This window comes from Fukomys damarensis, unplaced genomic scaffold (assembly GCF_012274545.1).
Source record: "Fukomys damarensis isolate Sample0158 unplaced genomic scaffold, DMR_v1.0_HiC HiC_scaffold_39, whole genome shotgun sequence".
NCBI lineage: Eukaryota > Metazoa > Chordata > Mammalia > Rodentia > Bathyergidae > Fukomys > Fukomys damarensis.
The window spans coordinates 87,902,183-87,927,490 of record NW_022900951.1 but is presented as its reverse complement, the minus strand read 5'-3'; the positions used below and the strand labels follow the sequence as shown (position 1 = coordinate 87,927,490).

Here is a 25,308-nt window from a genome sequence, read left to right as displayed (position 1 = left end):
TGTGGTTTACTCTCTGGATTATCACCCAAATCTTCCTGATATAGTTGCACCCTAGCTTCTGTGTCTCTAACAATCCACAGACATTCTCATCTTCATAACATCAGAGAAAGCAGCTCATCAAATCATCAGCAATGCTTTACCCCAATGGATACAATCAGCAACACATTAAGATCAAGCACAACTTGGACACTGACCACCTGTGGTAGTCACTAGTCTATCACCCTTAAATCATTTGAATTAAATTGAAATCAAAAAGCAGTCCGGAACATGTCTGCAGTGAACAAACTTTTCAATATAGTATATTTACCATTTAATGGCTCAGACAGAGCGAGGATGCAAGACCCCTGATCTCAGTTAGCTGATTGCTGAACCCCATGAAGCTGACTGACCTCGGGCTGCAAGGCCCAGATTGAGTTCCCCATCCTTCTGAATGGTTGAACTCCGCAACGTTCTATTACAGCTTTCCCCCGCCCTTTCTTTAAAGATGTTCAAAGTTGGGAACTCAGAAAAATACCTCTGTCTTTGCAGAGTGGGTCCAAAGACTTGCACAGTCAGGAGGTCTGAGAGTGCGGGGGGGATTATGGGGGTTCAGGGGCGCCCACATGGCTACCTTCCCGGTGCTTGAGCGATGGCTGCTGGGTCGGGAGCAGGCGTGGTTCTCCTTCAGGCAATACTCTTAAGTGAAATAAATAGGACATACACGTGTAAATATCGAATAGTTTCTTTGGTGTGAAAAACTAACAATGTAAATAAGGAACAAATGTATAATTGATATTGTGAAATAGGAAGAAAAGGTCTAAAGGAGTAGGGGAAGTGGTAGGGGTAGAGGAAAGGAAAGAAAGAGAAGGAAAAAAAATGAGAAAAAGAAAAACATGGAAAAAGAGTCTTTGTAAATAGGGAGGCATTGCAGAGGTGAAGGGAGGGCACTGGTATGGGGAAAAATAAGAACCAAGATACATCATGTAAAATGTACAAGATCTTAATGATGAATGCAACTGTATTGTATACCTAAAATGTACCAATAAGCTTTTTTTTAGATAGAGTTTCACTAAGTATTTCAGACTGACCTGAAACTCACTATGTAGCCCAGGCTTGTCTCGAACTCACAGCGATCCTCCTGCCTCAGCCTCCCAAGTGCTGGGACTACAGGTGTGTACCACCACACATGGCCCAAAAATGTACCAATAAATTTTTTGACCTAGAAGGCAAAATAAGTGATGACAAGTGAAGTCATAAAGAAAAGAATGCCTGACCCCTCTCTCTTCTCTCTTCTCTCTTTCCTCCCTCCCTCCTTCCCTTCATCCCTCTTTCACGCTCTTTTCTCTCTTCCTCTCTTTCTGTGTGTTTCTCTATTTCTTTTTCTTATCTAATTTCCCCATCTTTCTCCCCTCCTCTCTTTTCATAAAACTTAGACAGATTAAACCACACATTCTCTCTCTCCTTTCTCTCTGAGCTGCTCCTGATCCTGCTTAAATTTCCAAGAGCTGAGGAATGATGTCTTACTGCACTAGCCCTTTGGGGTTATGGGGGAAAAAAGAGCAAATGATGAAGAAAGAAAGATATCAAAGAAAGCTAATAGAAAGTGAACATTTGGTCCCCTTAGGCAAGGCTAGAATTACTCAGTGGCTCTATGGATGTCAGAACTCTATTTTATTCTTGACTCACACCAAAATTTTACTCTCTAATTTTGGGTCCCCCACTTCCTCCACCTCTCCAGGGTACAGTGTGTGCCACTATAGCTATCATTATGACTTACTCTGTGCCAGGCACTGTGCCAAACACTTTGTACCATTATTTGTTTATAGCTCACATAACTCTCCAAGGTGTATAATATTATACCCAAGTTACAGGTGAGGAAACCAAAATTCATTGAACTAAAATAACTCATTCTGACACAAAGTTACTATAATACAGAATTTAGTTTGGAACTCAGGTAGTTTGACTCTCAAAGCCTATAAGTGCTAATCTTCTTGTGTTTAATCAGCTGAGAAAATGGTGCAGAATAGTTATCATAAAGCTATATAAGAACAATATTTTTATAGTCAACTGGAGCATTGCTAGGGGCTATGTGCAACTAACTGCTATAAATAACTAACATCTGTAAAAACAATGTTTAAGAGAGAGTAGCTAATAAAAACAATGGCAGTTAACATTGCCAAAAGCTTACTATGTACCACTATCTAATATAACTAATAATATAACTAATAATACTATATTCTAATATAACTAATAATATAACTAATATAATACTATAATATAATAATATAACTAATATAATATTTTACCTATATTAACTTGTTAATTACTTAACACAATCTAGATGATAGGTAGTATAACTATCGTATTTTATGACCGAATAAAATGAGGCACAGAGAAGGTAATTAGCTTGTCCATAGTAAAACTCTGACTGACAGACTCAGAAAAATTTGAACACAGGAAAGTTAACCCAGAAGTCCATGCTTTTAACCCTTATGCAATATCGCCTCTCTTGATTGTATCTGAACTTGGAAAATGAAATTATAGACACTATTCATCTTTCTTGGAAGATAAAGTTATGTAGCCCCCTCTAAATACAAAGTATTACATTATCTTAGTCTAAGAGCTATTTTCATAAAAGCCCTGCATAAACCTGAAAAAAGATTTTTTCACTTGTTCAAAAACAGTGATTTGAATATATGAAATGTTTGACAATTGATTTCATGTTGGTCTTATTTTACTGAGTCAGTTCTATACCAAGAGGTTTAAGATTATCTGAATCAGTCATCTGAATAAAAACAAATAATTTCTTTTTTTGCTCAAATTTGTTAAGAGTCATCAGTTAATGAGGCTGTATCCTAAGTATCTGGGAGAACACAAGATGTGAAAATAGCCACTGTTAGCTCAAATGCTCCCCTAAAGACTTCATCTTATTATATCTTGTATTTGCAGCATTACCCTTTTCTTCTACAAAGGCTAACTTTTGGCATCTCATCCCTTAATCCCGGAGTTCTTAAACAATGAAGTTAGTCTTGTTACCAACTCCTACTTCTACTGCTTCTCTAGGTATGGTCCCTCATATGAAGATGGCTCCTTGCCTTGCCATCATTCCATTCATCCTATATGAACAGTTACAGCTGCCAGATAGCTTGATAGAGGAATGAGGTTGGAAACCCAGGATTTCTGCGGTTTGACTTTCATTCATGGCTGTCTTCAGCAAATGCGGACTGTTAATAGTTTATATCTAGATGTCCACCGAAGCCTCATGCACTCACAGATGGAGGTTTGAGAGGTGATTGGATCATGAGGTAAACATACTCATTAGTGGACCAACCCGCTGATGAGTTTATAGCAAAATGTAGCACTGGGAGGTGGAGTCTGATTAGAGAAGGCAGGTCATTAAGGCATGGCCTGGATAGTTATGTCTCCCTCCTCCCCCACTCCTCCCTTTCCCCTCTCTCTTCTTCATAAATGCTAGACATGAGCAGCTGTTCCTCTGCTGTGCACCTCTCCATGATGTCCTGCCTTGGAGACTCCAGACTATAGACTGAAATCTCTATGAAATATGAGCCAAAATAAAACTGCTCCTCCTTTACTTTGCAGGTGTTGCCTATGGTGCCCCAGCACCACAGAAAATGACTAAGATACCAGTCCATCAGCCTCCCACGTCAAGTAGAAATACTTTTCTCTGATTTTCAAGGTCTTCTATATCTGGCCCCAGTATAATCCAACCTCATCTCTCCCTGCACCTTTATAAAGATCTGTGAGGTAGACATCTTTTCTCAAAAATTGCACCATATTTAATTCCATATCTTTGTGTTTTATCATTCTTTCATTCTACTCCCATTAGTACATATACTACCAAGGTAACACTTGATGGTAACAGGTTCCCATTATCCCATGAATCACCTTTGAGTTCTGAACTATATTGTAAATGAATATATTTGATAAAAACTCATGCCAAACTGCTGTCACCCCCTCTAACTCTTTAAATCAAGGATAACTTCTACTGTCTTCCCAGCACTAGCTTTTCATTAATCTCAGCTGATGTCTTTCTTCAAAACTCAGATTTATGCTATCTACCCCCAAAACAAAAAGTATATGGAAATGAATGAAAACAAAAACATAATATGTCAAAAATTGTTGGACATAGCTAACATACTGCTGAGTGGGAAATTTATAATAGTAAATGCACAGATTAGAAAAAGATCTCAAAGCCAAAACCAGCAGAAGGAATGAAGTAAAGATAAAGGAGAATTACGTGAAAGAAAAACAATGGGGAAAAATAAATGCATTTGGCAAATGTCCAGCAATACTGAAACAAAAATGCAGTGTATATCACTACACACTCTGCAGACATGAAAAGGATAGTAAGGGAATACTAGGAAAAGCTCTACATACATAAATCTAGTCACTTAGCCCAAATAGACCACTTATTCGAAAAACATAAAGCACCATAATTCACTGAGTATGCAATAATTTTTATAGCCTTATAATTAATAATGAAATTGAATTATTGAATTTAAAACTCCAAAAGGAAGTCTCCAATCCAAGGTAACTTTACTGGAAAATTGTACCAAAATTTTTAAAAAAGAACATAACAATTCTACCTAGTCTCCTCTAGAAATTAAAAGAGGGAGTACTTCCCAATTCATTTTTTGAAACCAAAGTTATAGGCAGATGGTGGGGGAGCTGAATTTTCCACCCTGGCAAAATACATGCAGTAACTATCTGCAATGCCCTTCATTTGACCTTCTTCATTCATAAATATTCAGGAGGAGGACATAGAGGGCCCTAAAGGTCGGACCTGTGGGGAAATAAAAGGAACCAGAACAAAAGAGCTTATCATCATTCAGACACTAACGATAACCAGCTTGTCTATGAGCCATATCCTGCCTTGTAATAAAACTTTGCTTTCTCTAGACCAACACTTGGCTTGCACATGGCCTCTCATTACATGAGTGTGGCAGCCAGGTGAATTGTTCTCCCTGGACTACCAAGAACATGGACAGTGCCATTTTTAGTGCTGAAACCTGGGATGCAGGATCCTCCTCCTCATATGAAGTCCAGTAAGTTGAGATGACCACTCTGCCCTTTGCTCTCCCAGGATCCTTTCCTGTCTGGGTTTCAAACACTATTCTGAACCTTCTGCGATGCCAAGTTTGTCTCTTCTGTCATTTTCCATGTCTATTGTATAGCCAGCCTTATGGATTCTCTTTGCTTTTAAAGATCCCTCTAGAAAAACCTCACAGTTGATCTGGACCATGCTGCCCCAAGGATTTCATAACAGATCTTGCGCTGTCACGCTCCTTGACAGTCAAAGTGAGCAGATCTGTCACATTTGACTAAGATCTTAGAAAGAGTGTCATGGTTGAACGGGTCAATAATAGCCTAGATTCGTGTGTATGATGAGGAAAGAATTGACAAGCATATACCCAGTAGTAAGTAGTAATCAGCTACAGTTATTGAAGATTGTGGGAAATTATGCTCTAGGCAAGTCCAAGCCAATTAAGGTATAACACAGACCAAGAAAGGTGCTGGGACCACAGAAAAGCACTACACACAGGTCAAAAGTAGCAGGAGAAACAGAAAAAAAAAGGATGGGGGGACAATAACTCCACTTTTCACAATTTATAGGTCAGATGCCTCCGCTTTAGGTGCCTCCTGCTAAGTCTCTAGGTGTGATTGATAAGAATGATTGACAGGGTACTGAACCTTGTTAGAGGCTCTCAGCACACATGCATATCACAGAATTCACTGTGATCTTAATTATATTTATGAGAAAGTGGATATTTATGAATCTGTAATGAGACGGAAGTAGAATAAAGGTCACCAGAAGGTCAGGCTAGGATTCGAAGTGCATGTGCCCTGTCCCAGGGCATTAGCCATTTCCTAAGCTTTGGCTATTTTATTACCTACCTCCTTTAGGACAATGGAAGCATGAATAACCATACATTTCTGTGTAGAATTAAATGAAGGGAAGGAAGTGTCTTGCTCAGCTCTGTTGTTTCTGACTGTACTAAGAGAATCAAAAATCCCTATAAATTGGGGAGCTTCCAAAGGTCGAGGGCCACAGTTCTGCAGCCTATTTACATAAACCCTTGGAGTGTCTCGGGCTACTCCTTAAAAAGATTCGTAAGGTTTGGAAGCAGCTTATTTGCCTATCAGTTGGAGTCTGGATGAAGAAGATGTGGTTTTTCTATAAAATGGAATACTACTCAGCCATAAAGAATAAGAAATTAGATTCATTCATAGGAAAAGGGATACATATCGAGGATATACTCCTAAGTGAAATAAATAAGTCACACATGTGTAAATACCAAATAGTTTCTCTGGTGTGAATAAACTATAATAGTACATAAGATCCTAATGAGATAATTGACCATGTGAAATGGGAAGAAAAGGGCTAAAGGTGTAGGGAAGATGGGATGGGTAGGGGAAGGGTAATAAGGGAAAAGAAAAAAAAGTGAGAAAATGAAAAGTTGGAAATAAAGTGTTTGTAAATGGGAAGGGGAGGAAGAGGTGAAAGGAGGGCAGGGACAAGGGGAAATATGAGAACCAAGACCTTTCATGTAAAGGTACAAGATCCCAATAATGAATGTAACTGTACTGTATACCTGAAATGTACCAATAAATTCAATTAAAAAAAGATTCATAAGGCTCCAAAAGATAAGTAATGATTGATAAGAGGGCCCTGACCCATCGCCTGTTTTGGATAAACCTCTTTATAAACCCTCTGATCTCGATTCACCTTTGGTGCCTCTTGACTTGCCAACTCCTCAAAGGGTGGAGCCCTTTTCACTACCCTGCCCTGTGCTAAAATAAAATCAGCATCCAGGGCTTACCTGGAGGTTTTTGTCCCTCTCTTAATTCCATTTTACTCTAGTTTACCCTTTTTTTCCCTCTTGTTGAGTTTATTGGTACATTTTAGGTGTACAGTACAGTTACATTCATCATTGGGATCTTGTATCTCTACATGACAGGTCTTGGTTCTCATTTTTGCCCCTTGTCCCTGCCCTTCCTTCACCCCCTCCTTTCCTCCCCATTGACAAACACTTCATTTCCATTTTTTCATTTTCTCATATTTTTTCCCTTATTACTTTCCCCCTACCCTTGCCACTTTCCCTACACCTTTATCCCTTTTCTTCCTATTTCACATTGTCCATTATATCATTAGGATCTTATGTACTATTACAGTTCATTCACACCAGAGAAACTACTCTGTATTTACACATGTGACTTATTTATTTCACTTAGGAGTATATCCTCGATATGTATCCCTTTTCCTATGAATGAATCTAATTTCTTATTCTTTATAGCTGAGTAGTATTCCATTTTATAGAAAAACCACATCTTCTTTATCCAGACTCCAACTGATAGGGCTGTTTGGGTGATAGGTGGAATGGGCTGTTTGTGATAAGCTGAATGGGCTGTTTCTAAGTTTGAGCTATTACAAACTGTGCTGCTATAAACATGGGTGCACATATATCACTGTGCTATGATTCTCTTAATTCTTTTGGAAAGATACCCAGCAGAGGGATGGCTGTGTCAAATGGTACCTCTAGTCCTAGTTCTTTGAGGTATCTCCATATGGATTTCCATAGTGGTTGCACGAGTCTGCACTCCCACCAACAATGGAGAAGGGTTCCTTTCTCCCCACAACCCTGCCAACATTTACTCTAGTTTACCCTTAACCTCCTTGTGCAATTTGTGTCTTCCTGCCTAGGAGCTGTAAACCTCCAGATGACTTTGAGAACAAATGGCTACAACTGGCACCAACACAAAGATACTTTTGGGATCACTGGATCTACTACCCAGCAACACAGAGCAAAGGGTTTAACTCCTGTCCCCTCTCAACAAGAAGGCGAGAGATGCCTTCATCACCCCATGCTCTAAAGAATCAGGAGTTACTATTCCTCGAAGGAGGATTGAAGCGATAGGTAGGCATGATTGGTGAGAGATGGTCCATGGAAGTGGAACTTTCCCAAAGGAACTCATCATTATTCACACTGTGGTGATGACCTGGCTTGTCTATGAGCCATATCCTGCTTCATAATAAAACTTAGTGGCAGGCTTGATTTGGCCATGATGTGGTTAATGAATATATTGTCTGATTTCGAGCTACATTCTTATCAGATACAATAACCTGCAGCACTCTCTGCAAAAATACACTGCTCCTTCAGGTGACTAATGATCAGAGGCAGGCTGCACCATCTCTTCCCAGATGCAGGCTGTGCTGTCTGCAAGCAGATACAACACAGAAGGGGATGCCACAGAAATCGATAAGATAACAAAGTGCAGCATAACCTCTTCCTGGCTTCCCAGGGTACCTGATAACATCCAGAGCTGTGTGGACTCTGACCACAAATATTTTCTCCAACCCCTGTGCATGACAGATGTGCGAGAGCCCTTCCTCAACCCCCTATAATGCTCCCTGCTTTTTCTTTGTTCACCACTGATTTCCTCTTGCCCTCAGTTGTCCTGCACCCAGGTGAATAAAGCCTATATCTCCTTGCCTTCCACTAGCCTGCTCTGGGGGGATCTCATTCCTCCACCCTTTGTCACACTTTGCTTTATCCAAAACCAATCCTTTGCTTGCACATGTTCTCTCATTGCCTGAATGTGGCAGCCAGGTGAATTCTTTTCTCTGGGGTGCCAAAATCCAGGATGGTGACAGAATTACACTGACACCAAAAGAATGCAAAGATTGTTTACAAAAAGAAGAAAGATAATTACAGATCAACGTACCTTATGAAGTAAAATTCTTTTAGAAATATAAGCTAATAGAATGCAGTAATATATAAATGAATTATACATCATGATGAAGGAAATTTATTCAAGTGTAAAGAGAACTACCTACGTAATTGTAAAAGCCAATAGCTTTTCACTTTTTGGGTTTTTAATTCCTACTTTTTCCCTGTGTAATTTTAAAAAGTGAATTAATGAAGTAATAATTATTAATATATATTAATATAGAGGAAAAATAAAATAATATCAAAAGTGAATAGAAAAAATAATTACAAAAAAGTAGTCACTGAAGCACTAAAGAAGTACTAAAGTTATGATATGAAGAAGACAAAGCAAAATGACAGAAATAAACTTTTCTTTATCAGTAATTACTTTAAATGTAAAAGGATTTAACTCTACATTAAAAGACAAAATTAGCAGAATGTATTTAAAACTTGATACAGTTAAGATATGCTATCTACAAGAGACCCACTTTAGATCCAAAAACTATTGACACATTAAACAAACTAAATGGATCTCCAGAGATTTATGGTGAGGCAAACATGCCAATCCCCACAAAAAAACACAGCTTCTTTTTCATTTAAGTAATCTGGGTGATAGGAACATAGGATCTTTCTCTATTACTTCTTACAAATTCATGTAAATCTATAGCTATCTCAAAACAAAAATGTAATTAAAAATCAGAATATACAGAAAGAAAGAATTCTGTACAGTCTCTGGGATAGGAATATCTTGACTTTTATTTTTCCATTGGTATTTAAAAGATTTTACAACTATGTCTTATATGAACTGTGTTATTTGTGCTTTTTTTGTTTAATTTCTACAGATAAATGTGGGAATCATAGAAGTAGTTCTCCCTTCCTTTCTCTTTGTTGTCTTGTTTCCACAAGATTCCCATTCTCTTAAGCCGTCGCCCTGACAGATTCCTGACCCCACCCCTACCTGCATTTTAGATTTATATTTACACTGGAATCTACCTACGTAATAACAAGGATCAAACTTTACATGAAGGATAGGATCTGTGAATGGATTTCAGGTGAAAGGACAAGGATAGGATTTGGAAGATTAACAGGGTGGGAGTAAGAGTCTTTGCTTACATCCCTGATTAAATACACAATATGTAATATCAAAAATGGAGAAGGGTTACTGGGATTTCTTATTTTGCTGTTCCACACACAGCTTTAAAAATGAATCCAGAAATAGGCATCTTCTTCCCTTTTTTCTTTAAAAATGCTGATTCTTGACTTCTGAGGAATGAATGTCTTTATCTCTCCTAAACAATAAATCAGTGCCCTAAAATTCATTTCAAAGATACCAAGTTTGGCCCTTGATTAATTTTTGAAAATTTCATTTTGCTCTTCCTTACATAACACTGAAAATATATGGTGTGTTTCAGTTTTAAATGAGAGCCTCTGACTTGGATTCTTGAAGGATTTTCCTTGCTATTTTTTTTTGAAAGAGATTTTTAGTTAAATTTTTCTAGCATTTTATTGTGAAATTTCATAAAAGTTGAAATAATTTTCAGTAAATGTATATTCATCACCTAGATTCTTCAATTTACATTTTACTAAATTTGCTTTATCATATACTTAGCCATTATTTAACCATGCTATATATTAATTCTTCAATTCATCTTATTTCATTGTAGATGTTAGCACATTAAGCACTTTGCTATCCATGCCATTGACTAGAGTTTAATAATTGGCTAACTTTTTTCTCTAATGTGAAATTTACATACAACAAAACACAAATCTTAATGTGGTACATGGGCTGAATTTACATTTACATTTAACTGTTAATTCAGATCTCAATGAAGACAAAGAAAATGATTATCTCCATAAGAAATTTCCCTCATGCCCCTTCCTGACCATTCCCCATCCTCAACCTCGCGCAGAGGTGACTAACATTGTGATACTTTTACATTATAGCTTAGTTTCTTCCATCCTAGAATTTCATCTAGTATGTGCTCATTATAAAAGGCCTATTTTACTCGGCATGATACACTTGAGAGTCATCTGTGTGGCGTGCACTGGTTTTAGTCTCTATTGTGGAGTGTTTCATTGCATGAGTATATCATAGTTTATTCTCTTATTAATAGGCATGAGCTGTTTTCAGTTTTTTGCTATCATGAACAGAGCTTTCATCATCATTTTTCGTGAATTATTGTACCTACTTTGAGAAAATACTGTATGGCTATGATAGTGAACCTTTTAGAGTTTTCAATAATAACAAACAACCTGTTGCAGCACATGTGCCATAGGTTCACCACCAGCTGCAGTACTGGAGAACAGAGGTGAAGAACATAGTTGTTTTCCACTAGGTGGCCTGTGAACTAGATCATGGGTTAATAGTGGGTGGGTTCTTTTAGATGATATCAAGCCCTACCCTCCTCTTAGCCCAGCATACAGCAATGCCAATGTCATTGGCTGTAGCTCTTCCCAACTAATAAATTGCCCATTTGGAGCATCCCTGATTGCTTCAAAATCACTTTCAGTGTTTGATTTAACCTTCCAAATCTCAAGTGAGCTGATTTTTCTAATTGCCCACTGGCATCACCCTAGTGTGGCCTTCCACTTTATTTAGTCTGGACAAAGGTAGTAGGCACTTATTTGGCAGCTCCATTTCCATTCTTAGTTGTCCTCATTACTTTCCCATCACTGGGACAAATACTCAACACCCATGACAGAAAGGAGAAGAGCTTTGTTTTGACTCAGGTTTCAGTACATGGTTGGCTGTCTCTAATGCAGAAAAGGCATGGTTGAAAGACCTAGGTGGAGGACAGCTGTTCCTTCCACGGCAGCCAGGAAGCAGAGAGAGAAGGAAGGGACCAAGGAAGAGAATACAAAATTCTAGGTCATGTCCTCAGTGACCCATCCCCAACCAAGTTCCACCTCCTAACAGCACATTCAAGTACTGGATTCATCAGTAGCAGAATCCACTGATAAGTAGAGTAGCTCCATAATCCAATCACCTTTCATACACAGGAAAATTTGGAGGACATTTTAGATATAAACCATAACATTGGTTATCTACTGCGACAAAATTACTGTGTGATTTTATCCTTTGTAATTTTTAGAATATAATAAAGTAAAATTGACTTGGGGACATATAGTTCTATGAATTTTAACATTGCACTTGAATTTAATTTTTAACAGAAAAGTACGCATTGTTCATGGAACACTAGTCCAGCCTGTCTGATTCAGTTCTGTTTACTGTCTCTGAGTAATTATAAAATTATTTTGCAAGTCACAGGTAACTGACAGATATGAAACTCTTATTCATTACAGTTTTCATTGGCTTTCTTCTCTCTGTAGAAAAACCAGATTTTCCTCAGTTTACCCATATAACCATGTACTTTTTTCACTTTTACTTTGAACCAATTGTAACATCTATTTACATTCTTCATATGAGTAAAATAAATCTTTAAAGTTGTTCATTTTTATATCTGTGTAAAAGTATAATTTTACCATTATCTCAAAATGATATTTTATCCATTTTTTTTCATTGAATTTATGGTACTTTTTAATTATACAGTACAGTTACATTTATCATTGGGATCTTGTACCATTACATGACAAATCTTGGTTCTCATTTTTTCCCCATACCCTTGCAGTCCCTTCACCCCCTGCCTGCTCCCCTATTTACAAAGACTTTGTTTCCATTTTTTCCTCATCTCATATTTTTTTCTTTTCCCTTATTTCCTTTCTCCTCCCCTTCCCACTTCCCCTACATCTTCAGCTCTTTTCTTCCTATTTCACATTATCAGTTATACAGTTTGGATCTTGTACTTACACTTTTAGTTTTTCACACCAGAGAAAGTATTTACACACGTGTGTCTTATTTATTTCACTTAAGAGTATGGCCTCAATATGTATCCATTTTTTATAATAAAATAAAAATGTTTTTTGGTATCATAAAATTGTCCTCTTGAAGTGTACAATTCAATGGTTTTCAGTATATTCATAAAGTGCAGTGTCAGGACTTAGAAAATGATATCCCAAAATGTGGCTGATTGGCATATTTGAGTATTTTATTTTAAGCTGAATTCAAATGAGAAGCCACAGAAACAGGAAGGTTTCTCTGTCCTTTTCCTGCCCCTCTCTTCGGAAGAGGGCCATAGATACTCTTCCTCTCTTTGTTTCTTCTTCCCTGACACAGGCCATAAAACCCATGAAGATCACTCTGGGCTTCCTCCTCCCTGAAGATCTGCATGTGACACCAATCCACCCAACACCCATAAGAAAGGAAATGTTCTTATCTCTAAAAACAGAGATACAGAGGAGAATCTGGGAAAAAAAAGCCTTGCTGAAGTTCTACTCAGTTTATGACCACAAGACCATACATCTTTTTGTTTAGTCATATTCCTTAACAAGAACCCACTACATCAAATTTAGCATAAAAATAGTTTTCCCTGGGTCTTTAGGTTCTAACTTCTGAAGGATCCTGTTCCATGTCAAATTTATTAAAGAAATGCACGTGCTTTTCTTCTGTTAATCTATTTCTCTCAGTTTTATTTTTAGGTCCAGCAAGCAACCCTAAGAAGGTTGAAGAAAACTTCTTCATGACAGCAGCAGTCATCACTGATTCCAGAAGGTCAAAGATTTGTGACTTACCTTTGAGATGCATCGAAGTTTGTGCATTTATCAGTAGTTTCTTTTTCTTGCTGAGTAATATTCCATTGGATAAATGTAGCACAGTTTGTTTATCTCATACTGAAGGATATTTGGGCAGTTTCTAGTTTTCAGAGCCTATGAATAGGGCTGCTGGAAACATTCACACACGTGACATTTTACGTATTGTTACTTAACACCATTTGTTTTTAAGTTATTTGTTGTTATTGTTAGTTTTGTTTTTTTCTTCAGTGCTAGGAATTTCAGGGCCTAAAGGATGCTAGGCAAGTGCTCTACCACTGAACTACATCCCCAGACCTATTATTGTTTGTTTTTAAATATCAGTGGTTGTTTAGATTTATACATATATTAATTTCTTCACTGCTTCAAATTGTGCTTTCCTAAATTAAAGTCAGTCATATCTACTAGCCATAAGCTTTTCTGCGGTGTGACTTTGCCACTCTCATATCAACAAATATAGCCTATCTTTCCCAACTTGAATTTGGAATGGTCTCTTCATAGAATATGGTATAAGATATATTGTGTAAGTTCTGAGGGTAAGTCATAAAAGGCAGCACAGTTTCTACCTAGTTGCCTTAGAAGGCCCACTGTCTGGACATACCCACAAAGAGGCCATCTGAGTAGGCTACAGCTGACAGTGTCGGTTAAGCAAAGTGAGGTCATCCCGGTTCACATGCTAGATATGAGGACAGATGCTGCTAAGTTGTGTCCTAACCTTGCCCATTGGAGTCATGCTCAGCTATTCAAGACATTCTAGCTAAAGCCTCAGATATCATATAATAAAGAGAAATCATTCGTGATGCACATACAGGTTTCTGTGTTTTCCTTTGAGCGTATTTTTAGGCCTACATTTAAATAAACAAAATCTCACAACGAATTGAGCTTAAAAGCCTAAGTGACTTTTATTAGCTTTTCCTGAACCACAGAACATGTTATCTAGGAAATAAGTGCTCTGCTGAGTGTGGCAGAAATGTTGGGTTTATTTATTTATTTTTTGTAAGACAGCTTGAGCAGGAAAACATAATAATGCAAAAAGTAGATTGGTAACAGCAGGTAACTTTTGTTATAGGGCTAAAGCAGAGGGAGTTTCTTGTCCTTCTAGCTCAGATTAACTGGGCCAGTTTGAATTGGTTTCTGTGAAAGCCTTAGTTTTGTTCAACTGCTATGGTTTTAAAATTTTTTTGACTGCATGGCTCCTACCATGTCACCCTCTGATTTGGTCTGGTCTGTTGGGCCTAGTGCAGATGCTCAGTCCAAATAATAGCCTCCCTCGAGCTTTATTTAAAAAGTAGGATTACTTATTCATATTGTAGGCATGTATTTTATTTTGTAAGAAACTGTCAAACTGTCCTCTAGAGTGGCTGTATGGTTTTGCATTTCCATCACTAATATATGAGAGTTCCTATTATTTACAATCTTCATCAACACTTGGGGCAGTCATTTTTTATTTTATTCATTCTGATAGTTATGTAGTGGTTTCTCATTGAAACTTTAATTTGCATTTTCCTAGTGGAAAGTGAGGCTGAAAATATTTTCATTAGTTTATTTGCCATCCATGTATTCTCTTTAGTAATATGTCTGTTAAAATCATTATCCATTTCTCTTTTTTTCACCATGGCTGCCACCGGGGCCCTCACTTCCGGTGCTAACGTCACTAGAGCTGCGCCATCCCGTCAGTTGGGCGACCACAGCCTAAAATTGACTTTTCGATGGCTCTACGACCCCTCTGCTCTTCACGAGGTGCTGTATTGGAGCGAACGGTGAATACCTTCGCATTAAAACAGATCTACTCTGGTTCCTTCACTCCAGAAACATAAAACGCGATAGAGCTGGTACCCGTTGCAGGGTCAAAATGGAGCCGAGAAGCAGTTTTAGCGCAGGCGCTTTGGAAGGACCCTGCCCCTCCCCCTTGCAAGCCCCTGGCTGAGGTTCTGGGTTCTGTTTCTATGGGACACTCCATAGCCAATCCTCGTGCTGGACAGTGCTTACTGACCCTTCAGTGCACCAATCAGTGCTCAGTCCAGCACATCTGGAGTCGTCTCCACCAATGATGCCTCAGGATTTGCTTACTCAATCCACGATTCTCTAATAATGTTATTCTTCGTTCTAGAGACGGAGAAGAGAACTCTTGGAGCTGGAGCCCCCACAGATCACTGGTGAAAATGAAGGCGGACGACAAGCCTGCCTACCTGACTGTGGGCACGGAAGTCAGTGCCAAGTTCAGGGGTGCCTTCTGCGAGGCGAAGATCAAGACCGTGAAAAGGCTGGTGAAAGTCAAGGTACTCCTGAAACAGGATAATACAACACAGTTTGTGCAAGATGACCAAGTCAAGGGTCCTTTAAGAGTTGGAGCAGTTGTTGAAACCAGGACGCCTGATGGATCCTTTCAGGAAGCTGTTATCAGCAAGTTGACCGATGCTAGCTGGTATACTGTGGTGTTTGATGATGGTGATGAGCTAACCCTGACACGAAGCTCTCTCTGCCCGAAAGGGGAGAGGCACTTTGCAGAGAGCGCGACACTTAATTACTTTCCATTAATAAATCCAGAGGAATTCGGAAAACCAGTAATTGCAAAGAAGACAGACCAGGGAAGGAAGTCCTCACTTTCTGTTAACGAAGATGAGAAGGAAGAAAAAAGTAGTGAAGAGGAAGATAAGCAGCGTCTCAATGATGAGTTTTTAGGAAAAGTTGTGACAGTGGTTTCTATGCCTGAGACGACTGAATGGTACCCTGCTTTGGTAGTATCTCCCAGCTGCAATGATGACATCCCAGTGAAAAAGGATCAGTGTTTAGTTCGATCATTTATTGATTCTAAATTTTATGCTATAGCGAGGAAGGATATTAAAGAAGTAGACATTCTCAATCTGCCAGAATCTGAGCTCTCCACTAAACCAGGGCTGCAGAAAGCAAGTATCTTCTTAAAAGCTAGAGTTCTTCCTGACAATTGGAAAATGGATCTAAGTGAAATCCTGCAGTCATCCAGTAGTGATGATGAAGATGTCCCAGATAAAGAAAAGGAAAAGGAAACCAAAAAGGAAGAGAAGGTGCCTAAAGAACTTGATCCTAAAGAGAGGGACAACTTCCTCCAGCAGCTTTATAAGTTTATGGAAGACAGAGGTACTCCAATTAACAGACCACCTGTTTTGGGCTATAAAGATATCAATTTCTTCAAACTTTTTAGACTGGTTTACCTTCAGGGTGGAGGTGACCATATTGATAGTAGTGCTGTATGGAAGCAAATTTATATGGACCTTGGCCTTCCAATTTTGAGTTCATGTGCTTCCTACAATGTAAAAACTGCTTATAGAAAGTATCTCTATGGTTTTGAAGAGTACTGCCATTCTGCAAATATTCGATTTAGAACCATTCAGCACCATAAACCAAAAACTGAAGAAGAGACAACAGAAGACAAATTAAAAGATAATGATTTAGAACATAAGGATGTAGATGTTGACTGTGAAACCACAGAGAAAGACGAAAACAGGCTAGTACTGGGGAGAAAAAATACACCAAAGCCTAAAGAGAAGAAAGTCAGAAAGCAAGAGGGCACCGACCGAGACTCAGAGGGAGAGGGAGAAGAAGAAAAGAGCCAAGAGAGGGAAGAAACTGAGAGGGAATGTGACTCTGAAGGGGAAGAAGATGAAGAAGACACGGAACCCTGTCTAATAGGAACCAAAGTGCAAGTGAAATATGTACAAGGGAAAACTCAGAATATCTACGAAGCCAGAATTAAAAGCACTGAGATCAATGATGGAGAAGTTTTATACTTGATACATTATTATGGATGGAATGTCAGGTATGACGAGTGGGTGAAGGCTGACAGGATTATCTGGCCTTTGGACAAAGGTGGACCAAAGAAAAAACAAAACAAGAAAGCTGAGAATAAAGAAGATAGTGAAAAGGACAGGAAGAGAGAGGAAGAGAGGCAGATGAAGCAGGGGCGGCCCTCTCTGCAATCCAGCCTGCCCTCCGGCTCTCTCTTTGGCCTGCCCAAAGCAGCCCATGGTGAAGCCAAATCGGACTCTTGTTCTTCTCATAGTGAAACAGAAGACCCTCTAGAAAAGAGTTTGATAAATGAGGAACTTTTCCCTGATAGTAAAGAAGAATTAGAAAAAAATGAAAATTTTAATAATGACACACTACATGAAGAAAACCCAAAGATAGCTGGATATGTGCTAAAAGACAATGATAGAACAGCAGCACAGCCTTTAGAAACCCTGCTGCTGGAAGGTGGAGAGAACGAACAAAATGTGCAGCTTTTTGGAAACCAAGGGGAGAAAGTTAAGAAGGAGGCAGAAAAATCTCCAAAAGGCAAGGGAAGTGGAAGCAAAACAAAAGATATTTCTTTAGAAATGATAAAGATTTCGTCATTTGGCCAGGCTGACACCGGAAGTGAGCCTCAGGTGGACGCTCATAGCCTCGAATTTTCTTCATTAGACAGTAAAAACTTCGTTGCTGCTGGAGATGAAATCTACCCATATGGGAAAGAAAGGAAGTTGAAATGGAAGATACCAGGACAGTGGTCAGAGGAGAAGTTAAGAATGGAGAATGGCATGCGCATGAAGAACAGTGTTTCTCAGGACAGGACCGGTGACTGTATTGCATCCGAGGAGACAAAGAGTTTGCAGTTGGAGCCAGAGAATGAAGGAATGCTGTCCGAGGCCAGCCAGTGCGGCTGGAAGTTGGCCTATGAGGAGCTCAAGTGTCCCGCGGAAGAGACTGCCAGCGCACCCATCAAGGAGGAGGAGGACGCCATGCCGCTGATCGGACCAGAGACCCTATACTGCTACGAGGTGGACCTGGACGACTTGGATGAGGAGGACAAGCCCGGCGCAAAGGACGCGGCCATGGAGAACTCTGAGGCCAGCTCTCTGGTCTCCATGCCCCCCGCCGTCGCTCCCGCAGGCCCCCACAGCTCCTCCGCGGCATTGCCCCTGGGCCTGAGTCAGGACGAGTCCCAGAGAGTGCGGAGTGAGAGCTACCCCACCATTGGGGTGGATGGCACTGCTGAGGGGTCCCTCGAGGGGCCCTGCGAGTGCAAGCGGCCCACGGCCAGTAGATTCGACGCTGGCGCAGGCCCCGCTGCCTGCAGTTTAATTGCACAAGAGAGAAAAAGCAGAGAGAAGGATAAAAAAAGGCCAAGGGATGGAGATGGTGGATTAAAGGCAAAAAAACAAAAGCGAACCCCAAAAAGGTCAAGGGCTGTAGCCAAAAATGAAAAGAATAGAGCAATAAAGAGCAGTGATAGTGAAGCTCTTCCTGCTGTAAACAACTCAAGTAAATGTACTCCAGTAAAGCGTCTTAGTGTATCTAAGCCACCAAAGCATGCACAGTCTCCTGCCAGAATCTCTCCTCACATCAAAGACAGAAAGAAAGAGAAGCAAAGAGAAAAGCATCCCATTTCCTCCCCCAGGACGTATAAGTGGAGCCTTCAACCTAATGAATTAGATAACATGAACAGCGCAGAGAGAATCTCTTTTCTCCAAAAAAAAATACAGGAAATCAGAGAACGCTACATGTCTCTGAAGTCTGAAGTTGCAAGCATAGACAGGCGCAGAAAAATGTTAAAAAGGAAAGAAAGAGAAGTGGCTCACGCGGGAGCCTCCAGGTCATCAGCTTGGTCAGACACCGGAATAAGTCCCTCATCATCATCCCCCCACAAAATGTCCTTGATGTAGAATGCAGGAGGGTATTTCAGCGACCCCACCAGTGCAAGGGACATCTGTCTCCATCCTTCGAACAGAACAGAACTGTAAATGGGCATGTGGATCATTAAAGTAGGTCCTTACCTAGAAACTTTGGCAGTCCTAGTATTTAAACTTTTGAAGATCAAAGTTTGCGTTGCCCTTAAAATGCTTTGTTACCGTTTTTATGTTTGCTATACTGCCAAATAAATTTATATGTCCCAAAGTTGAGATGTATCAACTGAGTAAAGCAATTATGTATGCTTTGTGTGTGAATTGTTCCACAGACTGATACATCTTGTAAATAATTCTTCCAAAATCATATATTTAAAGCAGTTTTGCATAAATATTATGTAAAAAGGTGATTTTTAAGAGCAATTTTTAAATTCATGTTTATACATTGAGAGGGTTTTTTAAACCTCCTTTTCTGTGTTTCATATGCTGTAATTACCTAGATGCTCTAGACTGTGTATCCGGATTTGATTTACTAGAACAAGGAACTAACCCAATGACGGCGCTTAGCATTGCTGATGCCATTGTTTCTTAATTTCATTTTACCGTATTGTGAATTTGTGATTCAGACTCCTTCCATCTTCTCAGAGAATCAAAAACAAAAAAGTACCCCTGTAAAAAAATCATTACCCATTTCTATAAGGATCGATATGGATGATAGATATTGGGAGGCAAGAAAAAAATGTTCAAATGGAAAGGGGAATATGGAAGAGAAGAAGGAAGGGAAAAAGGGAAAAGGAAAAAAGAGAGTAGAAGAAAAATGGAAACACAGCTTTTGTAAATGAGGGGAATAAGGGTTGAAAGATGGGGAGGGGAATGGGGAAAAAAAGAAGAATCAAGATATATCATGAAAAGGTACAAATTCCCTATGATGGATGTGCTCTTTATGCATATCAAAATTATACCACTAAATTAATTTTTAAAAAGATTATTACCCATTTTAATTGGTGGTTTCAGACTGACTTTTAAAAATTTAAATCTGATAATGTTCCACATTTCCCCTTACTCCAGCATTGACACATTTCTCTTTTAGTTTTTCTTTTGGATGAACATTCACTGAGTTTTGACAAATGCATACACATGGAAATTTAGCCCATATAAAATGACATAACATGATAATCACCCAGAAAGTCCCTTCCGTCCCCTCTTTCCAGTTATTTCTTTTTCTCAATGACCCCAAATTTAATCAGTGTTCAGAATTTTTTCACCATAGATTGGGCCTGATTTAGAAATTTATATAAATGGAATGATATAAAATGTATTCTTTTGCATAAGGCTCCTTAGCATAATGATTTTGAGTTTCTTCTATCTAGCATGTATTAGTAGTTTATTTCTTTCTGTTGCTAAGTACCTTTCCATTATTGACTGTTTATCCATTATTTATTGATGAACACCTAGGCTGTTTCCAATTTGAGGTATTATAAATAAGCTGCTATGAATATTAGAAGTAGGTATTTTTCTTGTATGAATACCTGGTGATTGAATAGCTTGATCATAAATGCATTTGTAACTTAATTAAAAACTGTCATATATTTCCCAAAGTGTAGAGAAGTACTTCTATCATCCAAGATGCCCCAAGTGTCTTTGACTCACAGGTTTCTCAAGCACAGAAGAGGTCTTTATTGTGGAGATGGAATGTTTTCTACTCCCTTCCTGGAAGTGAACTGATTCAAGAATATGTTTCCTTCTCCTAGCAGCTCTGCTCTCACAGCTGTCAGCCCTGATCAGGGGGAGACAAGGATGTTTACTTATAATGTTTCTGACAGTTCTGTGCACAGAGCCCAGTGTCTGCTGCTCAACAGCTGAGCTTAGCCTGAAGCTGCCATGTTGAAGACTCACCTTGCAATATCTGACTCTTCTCGTACACCCATTTAAGTGTACAATTCAACAGTTTTTTAGTACATTCATAGAATTGTAAATAATCATCACAGTCCATTTTAGAATATTTTCATCATTTCCAAAAGAAGTATCATATCAGTTAAAAGTTACTTCCTGTTTCCCCCAACACCTAGCCTCTGGCAACCACTAATCTATATTCTGTCTCTATAGATTTTCCTATTGTGAATATATCATAAAAATGGACTCACACAATATGCAACTTTTATGTCTGGCTTCCTTCACTTGACTAATATTTTCATGGTTCATCCATAGTACAGCATGTATCAGTCCTTGATTTCCTTTTAGGGCTGCATAATATTCTGATGTATGATTATACATCATTTTATTCATTCATTTATTTATTGGTGAGCATTTGAATTATTTCCAAGTTTTAGCTATTATGAATAATGTTTGTATATGCATATGTAGGGCTGGGGATTTAGCTCAGTGGCACTGCACCTGCCTCACAGGCTCAATGTCCTGAGTTCAATCCCTGGTACCAAAAATATCAGTAAAATAAAAATACACATGCATACAAGTTTGTGATATATCTTGGGCATGCACCTAGTAGTATAATTGCTGGATCATATGGTAACTATGTTTAATCATTTGAAGAACTGCTTGACTGCTTTCCAAAGTGAACAAACACATCATTCCTATCAGCACTATGCAAGAATTCCAATTTCTCCACATTCTTGAACAGTACATTTTATAATCTGTCTTCTGTACTCTTCCATGCCAGTGAGTGTTAAATGTTATCTCACTTTGATTTTGATTTGAATATCCCCAATGACTAATAATGCTAAGTATCTTTTCATGCTTATTAACCTTTTGCATATGTTCTTTAGAGAAATGCCTGTTTATATCATTTGTATAGTTTAAAAATTGGTTAAAGTTTTGAATTGCAAGAGTCTTTATATATTCATGTCACCAGTGTCATATTAGCTATATGACTTACCAATGTATTCTCTTATTCTGTGAGTTGTGCTCTCATTTCTTGTGATATCATTTGAAATACGAATCTTTTTAATTGTGATGACAACTAGGGCATGTATTTTTTCCTTTTGTCACATATACATCTTATGTGGTATGAAAGTAAATTTACCTTAACCCCGTGTTGTAAAGACTTTCCAGGCCCTTTTCTGCATGGACTGGACATACAAATGTTTTACAACATCTACCATTTGCTTGTTGCTTGTTTTGAAGTTGACCTTATGCCATATTCTATCTAGAGGGTATGGTGTCAATAACAGCAATAATAGTAGCTAAAGTTACAATTATTTACTTATTTACTTGCTTGTAATATTATCTAGACAAAAAAATCAACAAAAAATTGGAGTTAAACTATAAAGTAGATCAAATGGATGCAATAGGCATTTACAGAAGATTTCAACCAATAGTGGAAAAATATACAGTGGCACCTTGGTTCACAAACTGAATTCATTCCACAATTCTGGAATAGATGGCCACATTGGTTTTTTGTGTGGGAAGATGGTTGCAGTCATGTTTATCACCAATTGCAGAATTTGCAAACAAAAACAAAATTTTACCAAATGCTTCTGTTTGTAAACCAAAGTGTTCTCAAAGAAAAGTGTTATAAATCAAGTTACCACTGTACATTCTTCTCATCTGCATAAGGAACAGCCTTGGATACACTATACATATTAGGCTACAAAATGAATCTCAAGAGCAAAATAAGAGATAGATAATAAAAAATAAGGAGATAGATCTTTTGCAAAAAGGAAGGGGACCAAGAGATGGAAAAATGGGGGAGGGAAGGAGGAGGAAGGGGATGAAAAAGAATTAAAATGTTTTAGGTACCTGTTCCAGTTCCCCATGAAAAATGTATCTTAATGTGCTGCAAACCTATACCAATAAAAATTAAAATTAACAATAAAAATCAAAATCATACTATATCTTCTTTGACCACAAAGGGATAAAACTAGAAATCATGAGGAACTAAAGAAATTATGTAAATACAATAAAACCTTGGTGGGAGCATAATTCACTCTGGAACTTGCTTGTTATACAAAGCACTGCTATGTAAAAGTGAATTTCCCCATAAGAAATAATAAAAACTCAGATGATTAATTTCACAACCCAAAAATGTTCATTAAAATGATTATAACACTATAATGTAATACAAAGTAATAAAGAGAATACAAAATATAAAGAAAAATAAACAAAATAACTGGTATTTACCTTTGAAAACCTTTGTGGTTGGTATTAGGGAAACAAGAGAAAGGAGGGTTATTGTGTCGGATGACTTTCACTATCACTGCTGTCTAATGGTTCAATGGAATCTTTTTCTTTTTGTACAACTTGAGCAAGGAACTCATCCAATAACACTTGCTTTTACCCCCTTTTGAAAATTTTATGGAAATGTGACATTGCATTTTCATTAAACAGGTTCATTTCTCGCAATGCTACAGCCTTAGCCAGATGTTGCTTTTCTACAAAATTTTGCACCATTTCCCACATTTTACACATCTTCCTAATCTCATTTGAAATGAAGGATTCCTCCACCTTTTTTGTCCCCTCTGTCTCTGCAGAAAAGATCTCCGTAACATCTTGATGTTGGGTGACAATCACTCACAATCCCACAGTGACAGAGTGATAGAGATGGAGATAGATAGAGATGGGGGTACCATTGGCTCAGTTGTGATCATATGATGTTTAGTGTCACACACTGCTCATTTTACAAAACACTCATTTATCAAGTTAAAATTTATGAGAAATATTTGCTAGTCTTGCAGAACACTTGTAGAACAAGTTACCCGCAATCCAAGATTTTACTTTATATGGGAAACAAAGAAAATGCTTCCTAGTGATCTGTGGGTCAAAAAAGAAATCAAAAGGGAACTTTAATTTTTTTTGACAAAAAATGGAGACACAACATGCCAGAACATATGTGCTCTGAGTAGAGTATAGTTTGATTGTGTCCTTGAGGAGTTCATATGTCAGAAGCTTGATCCTCAATGTGGCAATACTGGGAAGTGGTAGAGCTATCAAGAAGCAGGACCTAGTGGAAGGTGATTATGTCATTGCTGTGCCACCCTCAGAAATGAATAATGCTGTTAGTGGGGTAACTTAATTCTCATGAAAGTAAATTGTTACAAACGAAGAGCAAATCTAGCCCCTGAAGCTCTCTCTGGAATATTTGTGTTGCCATGTAATCTCCTCCTCCCATCATGATACCACCTACCATGTCATATTGTAACCAATGGAGAATTCACCAGAGCAAAAGAAATAGTGTCACCATACACTGAGATTTCCAAAACTGTGAGATAATATAAACTTACTTTCTTTACAAGTACCCAGACTGAGGTATTTTACCATAACAATTCAAAATAAACTAATACAGTGTGGGATACAGCAAAAGCAGTACTAAGAGGGAAGTTTATAGCAATAAATTCCTATGTCACAAAATAGGCATATTACAGACAAGCAATTAAACATCTCAAGGACCCACAAAGGGAAGCACAAACCAAACCCAAAATTAGTAAAGGGAAAATATAACAAAATCCAAGACATTTGAGAATCAGTGGAATAGATTAGAAGATGCAGAATCAACCCCAAACACACTCAAGCACCTTATTTTTGATAAAGGGGCCAAAACAAGTTCACAGGAAGAAACATAGCCTCTTTAATGAATGGTGCTAGAAAAACTGGCTTTCTACATGCTGAAGACTAAAACCAGACCCATGTCGCTCACCATGGACTAAACTAACATCAAAATGGATCAAAGATCTAAATATTAAAACAGAAACATTAAATCTGCTGAAAGAGAGAATAAGTAGAACTCTTGAGGACATAGAAATAGACAAAGACTTTATGAACAAAACCCAGACCCCCACTGGAAATACTACAAAGGATCAACAACTGGGACCTCATCTTATTAAAAAGTTTGCAAAGCAAAATAAATCACCAACAGAGTGAAAAGACAACCTGCAGAGTGGGAAAAATGTTTTAACCTGTGATTCCTCAGAAAAAGAACTAGCATCTATAACATATAAAGAATTGAAAAACAAAAATCAGCCTCCCCCAAATTTAAAGACCCAATCCAAAAATGGACATCTGTGATGAATATGTAATTCTCAGATGAGGTATAAAAGGTAAATAAATAGCTGAAAAAATGCTCAACATTATGGATCCTTCGAGAGATGCAAATGAAAACAATGCCAAGATTCCATCTCAATCCAGAAAGAATGAGTATTATCAAGAAATCAACCAACAACAAATGGTGGTAGGGCTGTGGGGAAAAAGGAACTCTGCTCCACTGTTTTTGGGAGTTTACACTGGAATGACCACTGTGAAAACCAGTGTGGAGATTCCTCAAAAAAGGATTAGAGGTCCAGAGATTTAGCTTTGGTTCCGCT

At 38.3% G+C, this 25,308-nt stretch overlaps 1 protein-coding gene across 1 annotated transcript; it reads left to right on the top strand.

Annotated features, from left to right (window-relative positions):
* The first annotated feature begins 15,510 nt into the window (after nucleotides 1–15,510).
* Nucleotides 15,511–19,093, top strand: LOC104847599 (AT-rich interactive domain-containing protein 4A-like). Its single transcript, XM_033760333.1, has one exon. It carries the CDS (start codon nucleotides 15,518–15,520, stop codon nucleotides 19,031–19,033), a length of 3,516 nt encoding a protein of 1,171 aa, XP_033616224.1. The 5' UTR covers nucleotides 15,511–15,517; the 3' UTR covers nucleotides 19,034–19,093.
* Nucleotides 19,094–25,308: the final 6,215 nt, after the last annotated feature.

Excerpts from the sequence above, each read along its gene's own strand:
- LOC104847599 (XM_033760333.1), top strand. The coding sequence starts at position 15,518 with ATGAAGGCGGACGACAAGCCTGCCTACCTGACTGTGGGCACGGAAGTC.